The following is a 13,349-nucleotide window of genomic DNA, read 5'->3' as shown; positions in this document are numbered from 1 at the left end:
CTGAAGAGAATAGAATCATTATCACCGAATGACAGATGCTAGCAGCAACACTGACAACTCACACCAAAGCACTTCCAGAGAAGGAAGGGTATTTTATAAACTTCAGAATCAGCAACCACCTACCACAAATTAATTATCTGTGAAATGCTAATGGTTAGGCACGTATTACCTTTTTGGCATAGAGGACAATTTTCTGGAATTGGCCTGTTTCTGCAAAACACTGGATAACCTTGCTCGGCACATTTGCCCGAAGATACACACTCAGAGCAAGTGTAGGGTCAGCAGTTTTGACCAAATCTCCAAGTTCTTCTGAACACTCCAGCTGTGGTGTGCCAAAGAGAGAGGGCAAGATTAGGACCAGAGGAACCTGTGATCTAGTTTAATAACTGTGCTGAGGGCTGTGATTTCATAAGTGTTTGTACCTTATCTTCTTTCAGCCACTTTTCTAAGAGTTGCTTGCGACCCTGCTGAAGCACTGGACGGCAAAGTTCTAAGGATTCAAGTTTATTGAGCTGACCCTGGTCAAGGAGGATTCCAAAGTACTGGAGCAAAGGAGAGGCCTGCCCAGGCTGGGCGGGAATACTTTGGAACTTCCGAACTGTGTCACTGGTACGCAGGACTCCCTATGACAAATGGAAATGTAGGTTGTTATGCTGTACTCAAAGGCTGTCCCTTTACTTAACTCCCTTGTATTAAAAAAAAAAATTGCTGGGGTGCCTGGGTGGCTCAGTTGGTTCAGCAGCCAACTTCACAGTTTGTGGGTTCGAGCCCCATGTCAGGCTCTGTGCTGACAGCTTGGAGCCTGGAGCCTGCTTCGGATTCTGTGTCTCCCTCTCTTTCTGCCCCTCCCAACTCACCCACAGTCTCTCGCTCTCTCTCTCAAAAATAAATAAATATTAAAAAAAAATTTGCCGATGGAAATTCCACACAGAATTGTCAGGGACAGAAAGTCCTCTACCAAGGCAATGGCTTCCACCTTCAGCAAAAACCACAAGCACAGTGAGTCTCAGTCTCACAGGTGATTTCTAGGAAGAAACTTCCTTCCTAGCATGCTGCAGTGAGAATTAGGCTTTTAAATCAGCCTGGCAATAGTGAAGTTCTACCATTATTATGTTCTAATTCAAAATACTCAAAAGTCATGCGTGAAGACTAGAAATGGTTTGTTCATAAGTATCCCTTGAAAGAAGAAATCGTTTCAACGAAAAGCAACTCAAAACCCTTTATTTAATTAGGAGCAGATCTAGGCCTGGACAATTTATCCTAATGAAATAAACAGAAAAAAATGCCCTAAGCAGTACTGTTACACTCTAGATGAGCAGAGAAAGTCGAGAGCAGAACATGACTAAATAAAACAGGGTACAACTACTTGATGTATAATACAGCTCTGTATTTCCTAAGCTAAGAAGCTGCATGAGAAATATGTATGTATGTATGTAGATGAGAACTGGAAGAGAATAAAAAAATGTTGTTGCAGCAGGATTGTGCTTTTTGTTGATTTCTCATTGTTGTCATGCCATTGGGCACAAATTTTAAAGCTACAACAACTAACAAAACAGCAAGACACTCCAACATCAGTAGTGGAATGCTTTTATAATTTATTTCACACTCAGATTGGTACACAGTGTTGTAGGGCCATTACCTTTGGTGCAGATGCTGCTACTTTGGCGGCTTCAGCATAGCTCCCCTGTGCAAAGAGGGTAGTGAATTTTCTCACGAATAACTCCTCCGCCCCAGCCAAGTTACTACGAATGGCCAAGCGCAGACCAAGGTCTGGATTTTGAAGCACACTGGTTGCATAATTCACAATGTTATCTTCCTCGACACAAACTGACAGCACCTATAAAGACCCAACAAGTGAGACTGGCCTAGCCTAGAAAAGTGCTCCATATACACATTGTTCAAGATGATCACTCTGCCAAAATGACCTATTTGGGGGTGTGGAACCGACAGTTTTTCTTCTTAAATGTTCTTTTTTTTAAAGCACAGATTTTTAGGGCGTCTGGGTGGCTTGGTTGGTTGAGCGTTTGACTTTGGCTCAGGTCATGATCTCGCGGTTTGTGAGTTTGAGCCCCACATCCGGCTCTGTGCTGACAGCTCAGAGTCTGGAGCCTGCTTCAGATTCTGTGTCTCCCTCTCTCTCTGCCCCTCCCCTGCTCGCACTCTGTCTCTCTCCCTCAAATAAACACTAAAAATAAAAAAAAATAAAAAAAAAAAGCACAGATTTTCTTCTATTAACTGTTTTTTTTTAACTTTAGTTGAGAGGGGTGCCTGGGTGGCTCAGTCAGTTGAGCATCCAACCTCGGCTCAGGTCATGATCTCGCTGTCTGTGAGTTCAAGCCCCATGTTGGACTCTGCTGACAGCTTGGAGCCTGGAGCCTGTTTCAGATTCTGTATCTCCCTCTCTCTCTGCCCCTCCCCCACTCATGCTCTGTCTCTCTCTCTCTCTCTCTCTCTCTGTCAAAAATAAAACAAACATTAAAAAAAATTTAACTTTAGTTGAGAGAGGTAATTTAGGTAGCATAGTACTTGCTTTTCAACCCTCCCCAATCAGTATGTGTCTGGCCTGGTGTGTATCAGAACTGCTGCTTCACTGAGAGAAGCTTCATGCAGTAAGGGAGCTACTCTCTTCTCAGAATCGATCCTGTGTTAGGAGTGATATAAAGTAATGGCAAGAAGTAGAAGGGAGACATGGGTATAAGTTGAATAACAGGAGGTAACTATACTTGACCACTGTCTTGGAGGAGTAAAAGTTAAGCTCTAGTCCCTAGTGTATGGAAAAGGTGGGAGATGAACCCTCCAAGTTCCATACCTGTCCCTTTTTGTTGACACCAATAATTCCAGAAGTAGATTCATGTGGAGCAGTGACAAATATCGTGTCAGCACTGATACGGTTCATGTAGATGCACACGCCAGACTCTAGGTCATACATGTGAAGATAGCCATATTTCGTGATCAAGTAAATAACACCATGTTTAGCTCCAATCTATAGGAAGATACAGAACAGATAGAAAGAAGCCAAATAGGGCAAAAGAGCTCACAAATGATGAAAGATCTTGAGTTATTAAGCCCAAGAGATCACTTACTATTGGTGGGGAGCATTATGCTGCTGAGATGTAGATCCCAAGTTGATTCCAGTCAAGTCCTACCCACTTGAGGATAGTTTTATCTTTTTTTATTTTATTTTTTTAATATGAAATTTATTGTCAAATTGGTTTTCATACAACATCCAGTGCTCATCCCAACAGGTGCCCTCTTCAATGCCCGTCACCCACTTTTCCCTCCCTCCCACCCCCCATCAACCCTCAGTTTATTCACTTGAGAATAGTTTTAAAGCCAATACTTTGGCCAACTCTTCTCAAATAAAGGTCCAATAAATTAGGCTATTCATTTATCCTTCAGGTATAACTATCCTCTCCTTACTTCCTTACCAAATCCTTTTAGAAGAAGCTGCAAGTTCATAAAATCAGGGGCAAGTTCTGGAAAAAGACCTCATACACCGTGTTCACATTTCAGCTTGCCCTCCACCACCATTTAGTAACCTTTGACCTTTGCCAAGTTGTATTAACTCCTACAGAAGATTTAACACATGAGAAATTCTGAAGGGGTGGGAGAAAGACTGATTAACTTGCCAAATTAAATTATTGTATGGGGCGCCTGGCTGGCTCAGTTGGAAAAACATGTGACTCTTGATCTCAGGGCTCTAGTTCATGAGTTCAAGCCCCACGTGGGGTATAGAGATTACTAAAAACAAAATAAACTTTAAAAAGTTATTATAAGGGGGCTGCCTGTGTGGCTCAGTTGGTTAGGCATCCAGCTTCAGCTCATGATCTCACAGCTCGTGAGTTCAAGCCCCATATTGGGCTCTGTGCTGACAGCTCAGAGCCTGGAGCCTGCTAAGGATTCTGTGTCTCCCTCTCTCTCTGCCCCTCCCCGACTTGCACGCCTGCTCACTCGCTCTCTCTCTCCCAAAAATAAATAAATGTTAACAAAAAAGTTATTATAGGGGTGCCTGGGTGGTTCAGTTGGTTAAGCATCTGACTCTTGATTCTTGCAGTCGTTAGATCAAGTGCCCCACTGGGCTCCACACTGTGACCCCTGCTTGGGATTCTCTTTCTCTCTTTCTTTCTCTTTCTCTCTCCCTCTTGCTCCCTCCCTCTGCCCCTCTGCTCCCCCTTGCTCCTCTGATTGTGCTATCGTTCTCTCTCTCTCTCTAAAAAAAAAAATTATTATGAAACCTACAGTAATTTTATTTGTTTGTTTATTTTAAAAATTAAAAGATCTCGGGGCACCTGAGTGGCTCAATTGGTTAAGCATCCAACTTCAGCTCAGGTCATGATCTTGTGGTTCATGAGTTCGAGCTCCATGTTGGGCTCTGTGCTGACAGCTCAGAGCCTGGAGCCTGCTTCAGATTTTGTGTCTTCCTCTCTCTCTCTACCACTTGCTGCTCACACTCTGTCTCTCTCTCTCAAAAATAAATAAACATCAAAAAAATTTTTTTTAATTTAAAGATCTCCACTGCAAGATCAAGAGTCACAGCCAGCAACTGAGCCAGCCAGGCGCCCAAAACCTATCATTATGTTACTTTATTTTATTATTTTACTCTATTATTTTTTTTAATGTTTATTCACTTTTGAGAGAGAGCGACAGAGAGTGAGAGGGAGAAGGGCAGAGAGAGGGAGACACAGAATCTGAAGCTGGCTCCAGGCTCTGAGCTGTCAGCACAGAGCCTGACATAGGCCTGAACCCACAAACCATGAGATCATGACCTGAGATGAAGTTGGAGGCTTAGCCAACCAAGCCATCCAGGCACCCCTCAAAATTATAGTAATTTTAAAAGTATGGTAGGGGTGCCTGGGTGGCTCAGTCAGTTAAGCGTCCAACTTCAGCTCAGGTCATGATCTCGCAGTTTGTGAGTTCGAGCCCCACGTTGGGCTGTGTGCTGACAGCTCAGAACCTGGAGCCTGCTTTGGATTCTGTGTCTCCTACTCTCTCTGCCCCTCCCATGCTCATGTAGTGTCTCTCTGTGTCTCTCAATAATAAATAAACATTAAAAAAATTTAAAAAATCAAAGTATGGTAGTAAAAAATAAAGTGGGGTACTAGCATAGGAAGAAATAAAAACAAACAGAACTGAGAATCTTGAAGTAGAATCAAACATATAAGAATTTAACATGAATGAGTAGGTATTTCATATCACAATGTTAATATAACCAGCCGGCTATATGGGGATACAGGATGAGGGTAAAGAATTGACTCTCCATCCTGTTCTTTATCAATGTAAATCCCAGATGAGTCAAAGATTTTTACATAACAAGCAAATAAAACTGGGGTTCCTGGGTAGCTCAGTCGGTTAAGCATCCAACTTTGGCTCAGGTCATGATCTGGCAGTCTGTGAGTTTGAACCCCATGTTGGGCTCTGTGCTTACAGCTCAGAGCCTGGAGCCTGCTCTGGATTCTGTGTCTCCATCACTATCTGCCCCAACCCCACTCACACTCTGTCTCTGTCTCTCAAAAATAAACATTAAAAATAATTTTTTAAAAAGCAAATAAAACTAAGAAAGTAATAGAAGAAAATATGGTGAATATTTTCTTCACCTTGGGGTGTAGAATTCTTTTTAAAACATGACACCAAAGCCACATAAAAATGCAAAACTTCTACAAGGTGGAACACACTCAAATAAACTTCTGTTATGACTATGAAAAAATATTTATTTGAAATACATCAGGCATTAGTATCCTAAAACTACAGAGTTCTTACAAGTAAGATAAAGACCCCCCAAGAGAAAAACTGCCAAGATCAGGAAGAGGTAATTAACAAGATGCATATGAGTGGTAAACTCATTCCACCTCGACATTAACCACAGGAAGGACATGAAGCTCATTGGACACTGTCCAGCTATCAGGGAGGTGGTGGCAGGAGTAGGAACTGGCCAGTGTGGTTGTACACATGCCCCTGACGCAGCAATTTCACATGTGGCAGTTTATCCTTGGACTGATGCACAAAGATATATGGACAATAATGCTCCTAGAAGCATTCACTATAAATACCCAATGGGGGATTGTCTAAATCAATTAGGGCACATCTACAGAAAAGATAATATAGACATTAAAATATTATATGCATTTTATTGGAGTGGTGTTGGTCTGCAACATAATGAGAAAAGGTCATAAAGCCCAAGGCCAGTGCCAAGCCATTTCATAAGACTCTATTTGCATATATGTTTGTAAATGTATGCATACAAAGATACTTCCAAAGGGGGCAGTCACAGTTATCAGTGGGGTAGGATTTCAGTGGATATTTAATTCTACTATTATGTTTATTGATATTATTGGAAATTAATGGACAATATGTATTTTTGTAAGATAGAGAAAAGGTCAATTTCACTTTGTGGAAAAAAAACTGCATTTGATCACATACTATTTCTAGAAATCTAGCTTAAAAATATTAAAAAATTAAAAAAGAAAGCATCATTAAGTATTGTCAAATATTTGAGAACAGAAAAAAGCAAATAACTAAACTATCCTACAATTATACTACATCCCTAAAAATAAATGTTTACTTCCCCAGATATTAACAAAGAATGGCATACCTTATAGAAATGTCTATGATGTACTGAGCAAAAATGGGGGGAGGTAGACTGTATGATCTTACATATATAATGTGATTCCAATTTTGTTCAGAAAAGATGTATCTAACTTTTTAAATATAATAAATAGTGAAATCTTTGATATATTTTACAGCCAATTGGTTCAGCTAGAGAAGACTGTTTTCTTCTTTATATTTTTGTACTACAGTGAACATTTAATCTTTCATAATAAAAAGGGAAAGGTCTGGGACTTCGGTATGTGTCAGACAAAGTCCTGTTTGTAGAAAAGAGTGCTCTTTCCAGACTGTTGTTAAGGCAGCATGAGTTAAAACATGAACACTGACATTATCTTCTCTGTGTTCTCATGTATCTATTTGGGATTCTTCTGAAGCACAGGAACCTATTATCTGCTGTTCCCCTCCACCCAAGATCTGTGATTTGTTCTCACTCATGTAGCAGGCAGCACATTCATACCTGCATAGCCACTGGGAAATCAGTCTGAGCCTCTGGAGGGAAAAACACATCCACAGCTTTCTTTACAAAAGGCTGGTTTCCTGCTGCAGGCTGTCCGACTTCGATTATGTGCAACTAGATAAGAGATTTAGGTCAATCCAAGGAAACATATTGGTGGCAGACTAATGCTAACTAATGTACAGTTAAGTACAGCCATAGTCCATGCTCTGTAAGACGAATGATAAAAGTTACATTCAAACAAGACAAGAAAATCTCTTGGTTGGAGTGCTCATGCTATTCACTAACCTACTGCCCGCTACCAAGGACAATAGGAAAAACCAATGCCAGGAAACCTGAGCAAAGCTTAGTTCTAGCATGTTGACTGAGTCACTTGCCCCCTCTCTGGCCATTAGTGTGAATGCCCATGAAACAACGGGCTCTCCTGGACATGGGCTCAGGCTAACACACATCAACTGACAAGATCATGTAACTGAATGCCAAACTCATAAGACAGTTGATCGTGCCAAAGGCCTGAGAGTTTTTTTAAGGTTATTCTGGGGGGCATAAAAATCCTTGGAGAATCGGAAAGAATGACAGTGGACAAGGAGTTCTGTCCCTGCTTTTATCAGAACAGCTTCAAGTTCCTCTCATCTAATAAAAAGGTACCACAGCTAGAAACAAGTCTGGGGAAAAAATCATGAGTGGAGGTGGATCAGAGACGTGAAACAATGAGGGTTGGAGGGGGTGTCCAGTAGAGGAAACTTATGAGTATACACTTAGTTTGGATTTGGCCTAGCAGAGAGGGAGAAGGGAAACACCAAAGAGGCTTGAGGCAAGCAGAGAGATGGGCTAGAAGGGGAGGGCTGATGTAGCAAGTGAGCAGGGGCCACTGTGAGTTAAGATGCAGGGAGACTGAAACTCCTAGCATACAGGCACTTTAAGAGAAATGGTAGTTTGGGGAAATGCTTTTTGATGGGTGGAGTGGGTCTGAGGACCTATTCTCTAACCCAAATATGGGTAACAAGAGACTCATGTGCTACAGATGTGAGACTTGCTAGAGGCTGGACAGTGGCAACACAAACAGAATGGAGCTTGAGAACTCTGCTTTCTTGCTTAAGAGTTGGGAAGGATGGTGGCACTGCCAACAGAAGTGGGGGCCTGGGTAAAGAAGCCAGGCTTCTTTGGGAGGTGGTGAGAGAAGGGCGAGACTATGGACAAGTGGTAACTGCCTGTGAGAAAGGAACAAGTAACTGGAGTGCAGACAAAACGGGGATCCATATGAGACTAGAGAGCCATAAGTGCAGCTGGGCTGGATTAGAAGGAAGGCCTGTGCAAAGGGCACAGGCTGAGGAAATCACTGAAGGGATCCCCACCTGCCACTAGGGCAGGGGAGGGGAGATTCAACCACAGAATATAGGTGGCTCTTGGGACAGCTGCTGTGGGGGTCTCTGCCATGAAGACTGCCCTGAGGGGACCAGCCTGCCTGACAGCTGAGTGCAGGAGATAAGCAGGCACACCTGTCTTACAGGGGTGCTTGTTCTGTGCTCTTCTTCACAGGCAGCTCGGCCAGGAAGGGTTCTGTTCTTTCAAGGGTGACTGTGGCTGCCCGGCTGTCTGTGACGAGGTAGAACGCCTCAGTCTAAGGTGACAGAGTAGGCTGATATTTTTGCCTGACTCCTATTTTTCTATTGGTTCTCAATTAAGGAGGGCATGATATTTATTACATGAGAGACAATTAGCCATATTCAAGATGAGGAAGTCTAGGAAGCCACATACTGATCCAGTGCTCTTCTTTGGGGAATACTTCAGGGCTAGTGACCAACCCAAAATAATGAGTTCAGGAAGTATGATAAGAGTATACTGAGATAAGGACCATGTTTTCAGGCCACTTTCCAAGTGAGTGATGCAACCCTGGAATCGCAGGTCTCACTGACATCATGAACTCTTAGACCTCATAGCTCTGCCCATGGCACTCCTGCCAAACAGATGCTAGCCATGCACTCGAGCTGAATAAAACTCAACTTGCTCCCAGAGCATGGCCTTCTCCTTACAGCTCCCACCCCAACCCCAGCACCTAGGGAGAACCACATAGGACCTGTGCCTTTCGTTAGGATGGCATACAGTGGTTCTTTCACAGCTGTTGCCTCCATGAGACTGCTGTGTGAGAGCAGAAACCATGTGTGCCTAGCCCATGCTCAGTAGACTTTGTCAAAGAGGATTTTTAGGGCAAAGGGACCAATTAATTGATAGGTGACTTCACGTCACTGACTTTACAAAGATTGGCTGTGAAACCACCAACATGTACAATAGATGAGTTGTTCTAAATACTGTAAAAGCCTTCATTTATACGAAGCACCTGCAGACTATTCCCCACTCCCAATTATAAACTGGTTTTGGATCGCTGGCTAAGTGGCTACCAATTTACACTGTACAGACTCTTAACAGTGACTCAGGACACTTTTCTAAGGGAGAAAAGAAAGTGGAGATCTTACCTTGCCCCCTGTGGGACTACGTACAGCAAAGCAGAAAAGGGTGGCAGGCTTGGCATTCCCTTCGCTCTTGAACTCTGCAAAAGCAGCAGCATGGCCTTCTATGGGTTGTGAAACTTTCCTATCCACAGAGTAGAGTTGCATTGCCCCAACTACACGGTTTTGCTAAGAAAAGACATTTTGCAATGAAAGAGAGAGAAAAGAGAAGATATAAATTGTTAAATGTTCCTAAAATGAAAGTTTCACATGTTGACCTAGTTTCTCTAATAAAAAAAAAGCCTATTAGATATTAAAAGACATGATAGAACTCTAAATTTGATGTGTAAAGACGGCTGCAAACACCAGGGGAAAAAATATGACTTCAAAACACTAAGATAGATGGTCCCAATTTGTTAAATGCAAAATGTGTGTATACACACAGGTATGCATATATGTATGTCTGTGTATATTTGAGTGCACATACAAGGTTTGTATATGTAAATAAATACATAAATATATAAATACACACACATTCTACACACACACATGTAAATATTCATTTAAAGTAAGTCTTGGGAGGGGCGCCTGGGTGGCTTAGTCAGTTGAGCATCCGACTTCGGCTCAGGTCATGATCTTGCGGTCTGTGAGTTTGAGCCCCGCGTTGGGCTCTGTGCTGCCAGCTCAGAGCCTGGAGTCTGCTTCGGATTCTGTGTCTCCCTCTCTCTCTCTCTGCCCCTCCCCTGCTCATGCTTTGTCTTTCTGTCAAAAATAAATAAAACATTAAAAAAATTAAAAAAAATAAAGTAAGTCTTGGGAGGGGCACCTGGGTGGCTCAGTCAGTTGAGCCTCCCACTTTGGCTCAGGTCATGATCTCGCAGTTCATGGGTTTGAGCCCCACGTTGGGCTCTGAGCTGACAGGTGAGAGCCTGTGGCCTGTGTCTTCCTCTCTCTGCCCCTCCCCCCATTTGCACTCTGCCTCTCTCTCTCTCTCTCTCTCAAAAAAAAAAAAAAATTAAAGTAAGTCTTGGGAGGACAAACTCTAAAGTATAAAGAGTAATTAAATCAGGAGATTATTGGCTAATTTTGAAAATTGGGTTTTCTGAAATTTATAAATAGCAAAAATAGTATTTAATAAAACCCAATAAAGCTAATATCTTTCATAAAACTTAGAACTTACATTTTCTAGCAAAGAATTTCAATACATTTGTACCCAATGTCAAGTGCTCAAAAAGCTAAGTAAATGAGACATGACAGCACCACAGCTCAAGCTCTTAGACCTCAACATTCAAATAACCACCCCAGCCAAATGAGCCCTATGCAATCTGGGTAAAATTCAGATCCTTAGTGTATCTGCCACCTACCTCCATGCCTTAAAAAGGGAAACAAAGGCAAAAAGGTGGGGGGGGGGACAAAGGCTTCAACTTTTTTCTTTTTAAAGATCCTTTCCTTTGTACTTTTTTTTGTTTTTTAATTTTTTTTAACGTTTATTTATTTTTGAGACAGAGAGAGACAGAGCATGAACAGAGGAGGGGCAGAGAGAGAGGGAAACACAGAATCTGAAACAGGCTCCTGGCTCTGAGCCATCAGCACAGAGCCTGACGCGGGGCTTGAACTCAGGAACCGCAAGATCGTGACCTGAGCCGAAGTCGGACACTTAACTGACTGAGCCACCCAGACGCCCCTCCTTTGTACTTTTCTACTGGAAGACTTGTGTGAAAGTACTACACAAAATACCAATTCATGCTACAACATGGATAAACCTTGAAAACATGCAAAGTGAAAGAAGCCACTCACAAAGGCCACATATCATGATTTCCATATATGAAATATCCAGAGACAGAGTGGACCAGTGGTTGCCAAGGGCTGGGAAGGGGGAGAAGTAGGGGAGCAACTTGTAGATAAATACAAATGTGTACACTCTAACAACAGAATGAACAAGAAAATTTTTAAATGAGAGTAAGTATAGGATAAGACTCACCCTCCCAGGGGAGGGTGGGAAGATTGGAGATGATATAGAGATAATGCCTTTGAGTCCCAATGCTAGAGAAGACTAAACTAAAGCGAAGAAGAAAAGAAGCAGCAGAGAGAACACCTCAGATCAAGACAGACCTGGATTCTTTCACTGCCTGTCCTCATGGACCCACTCAGAGGCGACAGGTGTAGCTTTGGGTCTGTGACCTGGTTCTGAGCCTTAGGCTCCTGCCTGGTAAAGTCTACCTCATGGGGGTGCTGAGTATTATGTGTGCTTTGGGAAAAGGCATGTTGAGGATCGTAGCTGACAAAGATTGAATGCAAAAATGCTTTCTTTTGTGCCAGGCACCATGTGAAGGGCTAAGGATAAGAAAGTGAATATGGGTGCCTGGGTGGCTCAGTTGGTTAAGTGTTGGACTTTGGCTCAGGTCATGATCTCATGGTTTGTGGGTTCAGGCCCTACATTGGGCTCTGTGCTGATAGCTCAGAGCCTGGAGCCTGCTTTGGATTCTGTGTCTCCCTCTCTCTCTCTGCTCCTTCCCAGCTTGTACACTCTCCCTCTCTCTCTCAAAAATAAACATTAAAAAGTTAAAAAAAGGAAAAAAAAAAAAGAAGAAAAAAAAGGAAATATGACCCAGACCCTTCCCTTAAGGACACATGATAAGAGTTTCTAGCAAGGAAGCAAGCAATACAGGGTGCTGACTGCTATGAGCCAGGATAGAGTGAAATGCTGTGACCTCACACAGTCTGTTGAGTCAGGGAAGGCTTCCTAGTGACACCTAGGCTGGAGTAAGAGGTCACAAGGTGAAGAGAAAAGCTCTAACAAAGGGAAGTATTTGCAAATGCTTAGACAGGGGTAGGCAAACAATGGCATGTGGGCCAAAATCCACCCTCCTATCTCCTCCTGTCTCCTTACTATTGAGATTAAATTCACATAACATAAAATTACCCATTTTAAAGAGTTCAATTCAGAGACACTTAGTACATTCACAATATTGTGCAACCACCACCTCTATATGGGTTCAAAACACTTCCACTATTCAAAAAATCCCTGTGTATATTAAAAGTTAGGGACCATCTCCCCTCCCCCCAGCCCCTGACAACCACTAATCTTTTGTCTTGTAGATACCTAAATATTTCATATAAATGGAATCATAAAATATGTGACCTTTTGTGTCTGACTTATTTCACTTCAGTGAGGTTTTCAAGGTTTATCCATGTAGTAGCCTGTATCAGTACTTCATTCCTTTTTAGGGTTGAGTGGTATTCCATTTCTGTATAGATTTTGGTTTATCCATTCATCCCATGGTGAACTTTTGGGTTGTTTTCATCTTTTAGCTATTACAAATAATGCTGCTATGAATATCTGTGTATGGACATGTTTTTGCATGGACATGTTTTCATTATTTTTCCTGGGTACATGCCTAGGTGTGGAATTGCTAGGTCAAAAGGTAACTTTATGTTAAATTTTTTGAGGAACCATCAATCTGTATTCCACAGGAGCTGAATCATTTTACATTTCCACTACTGATGTACAAGGATTCCAATACTCCACATCCTTGCCAATACTTGTTATTTCCCATTAAAAAAAAATTACAACCATCCCAATGGGTGGTACCTCACTGTGGTCTTGATTTGCAATTCCCTAGTAACTATTGATGTTGAACATCTTTTCGTGTGCTTGTCAGCTATTTGTGTATCTCTGGATAAATGTCTGTTGAACTCTTTTTGGCCATTTTAATATTGGGACATCTTATTGTTGAGTTACAAGTGTTCTCTATATTTTCCAGATATTACACTCTTCTCAGATATATGATTTACAAATATTTTCTTCCATTCTGTAGGTTTGTCTTTTCACTTTCTTGACAATT

At 42.0% G+C, this 13,349-nt stretch overlaps 1 protein-coding gene across 1 annotated transcript in view; it reads right to left on the bottom strand.

Annotated features, from left to right (window-relative positions):
• CLTCL1 (clathrin heavy chain like 1) overlaps positions 1-13,349 on the bottom strand; it is a 98,300-nt gene that overhangs the window by 52,529 nt on the left and 32,422 nt on the right. Inside the window, exons 4-9 of the mRNA XM_047098226.1 lie at positions 9,532-9,693; positions 7,061-7,174; positions 2,810-2,983; positions 1,640-1,837; positions 423-623; positions 170-322 (exon numbers count right to left, since the gene is read on the bottom strand). Of these exons, the coding sequence (XP_046954182.1) occupies positions 170-322; positions 423-623; positions 1,640-1,837; positions 2,810-2,983; positions 7,061-7,174; positions 9,532-9,693 (1,002 nt within the window). The remainder of the gene's footprint in view (positions 1-169; positions 323-422; positions 624-1,639; positions 1,838-2,809; positions 2,984-7,060; positions 7,175-9,531; positions 9,694-13,349) is intronic.

This window comes from Lynx rufus, unplaced genomic scaffold, assembly GCF_022079265.1.
Source record: "Lynx rufus isolate CCGP_SWC_20201006 ecotype Redwood Valley unplaced genomic scaffold, mLynRuf1.p SCAF_45, whole genome shotgun sequence".
Classification (NCBI taxonomy): domain Eukaryota; kingdom Metazoa; phylum Chordata; class Mammalia; order Carnivora; family Felidae; genus Lynx; species Lynx rufus.
Note: the sequence above shows the minus strand (reverse complement) of the source record. Positions and strands in the feature narration are given on the sequence as shown.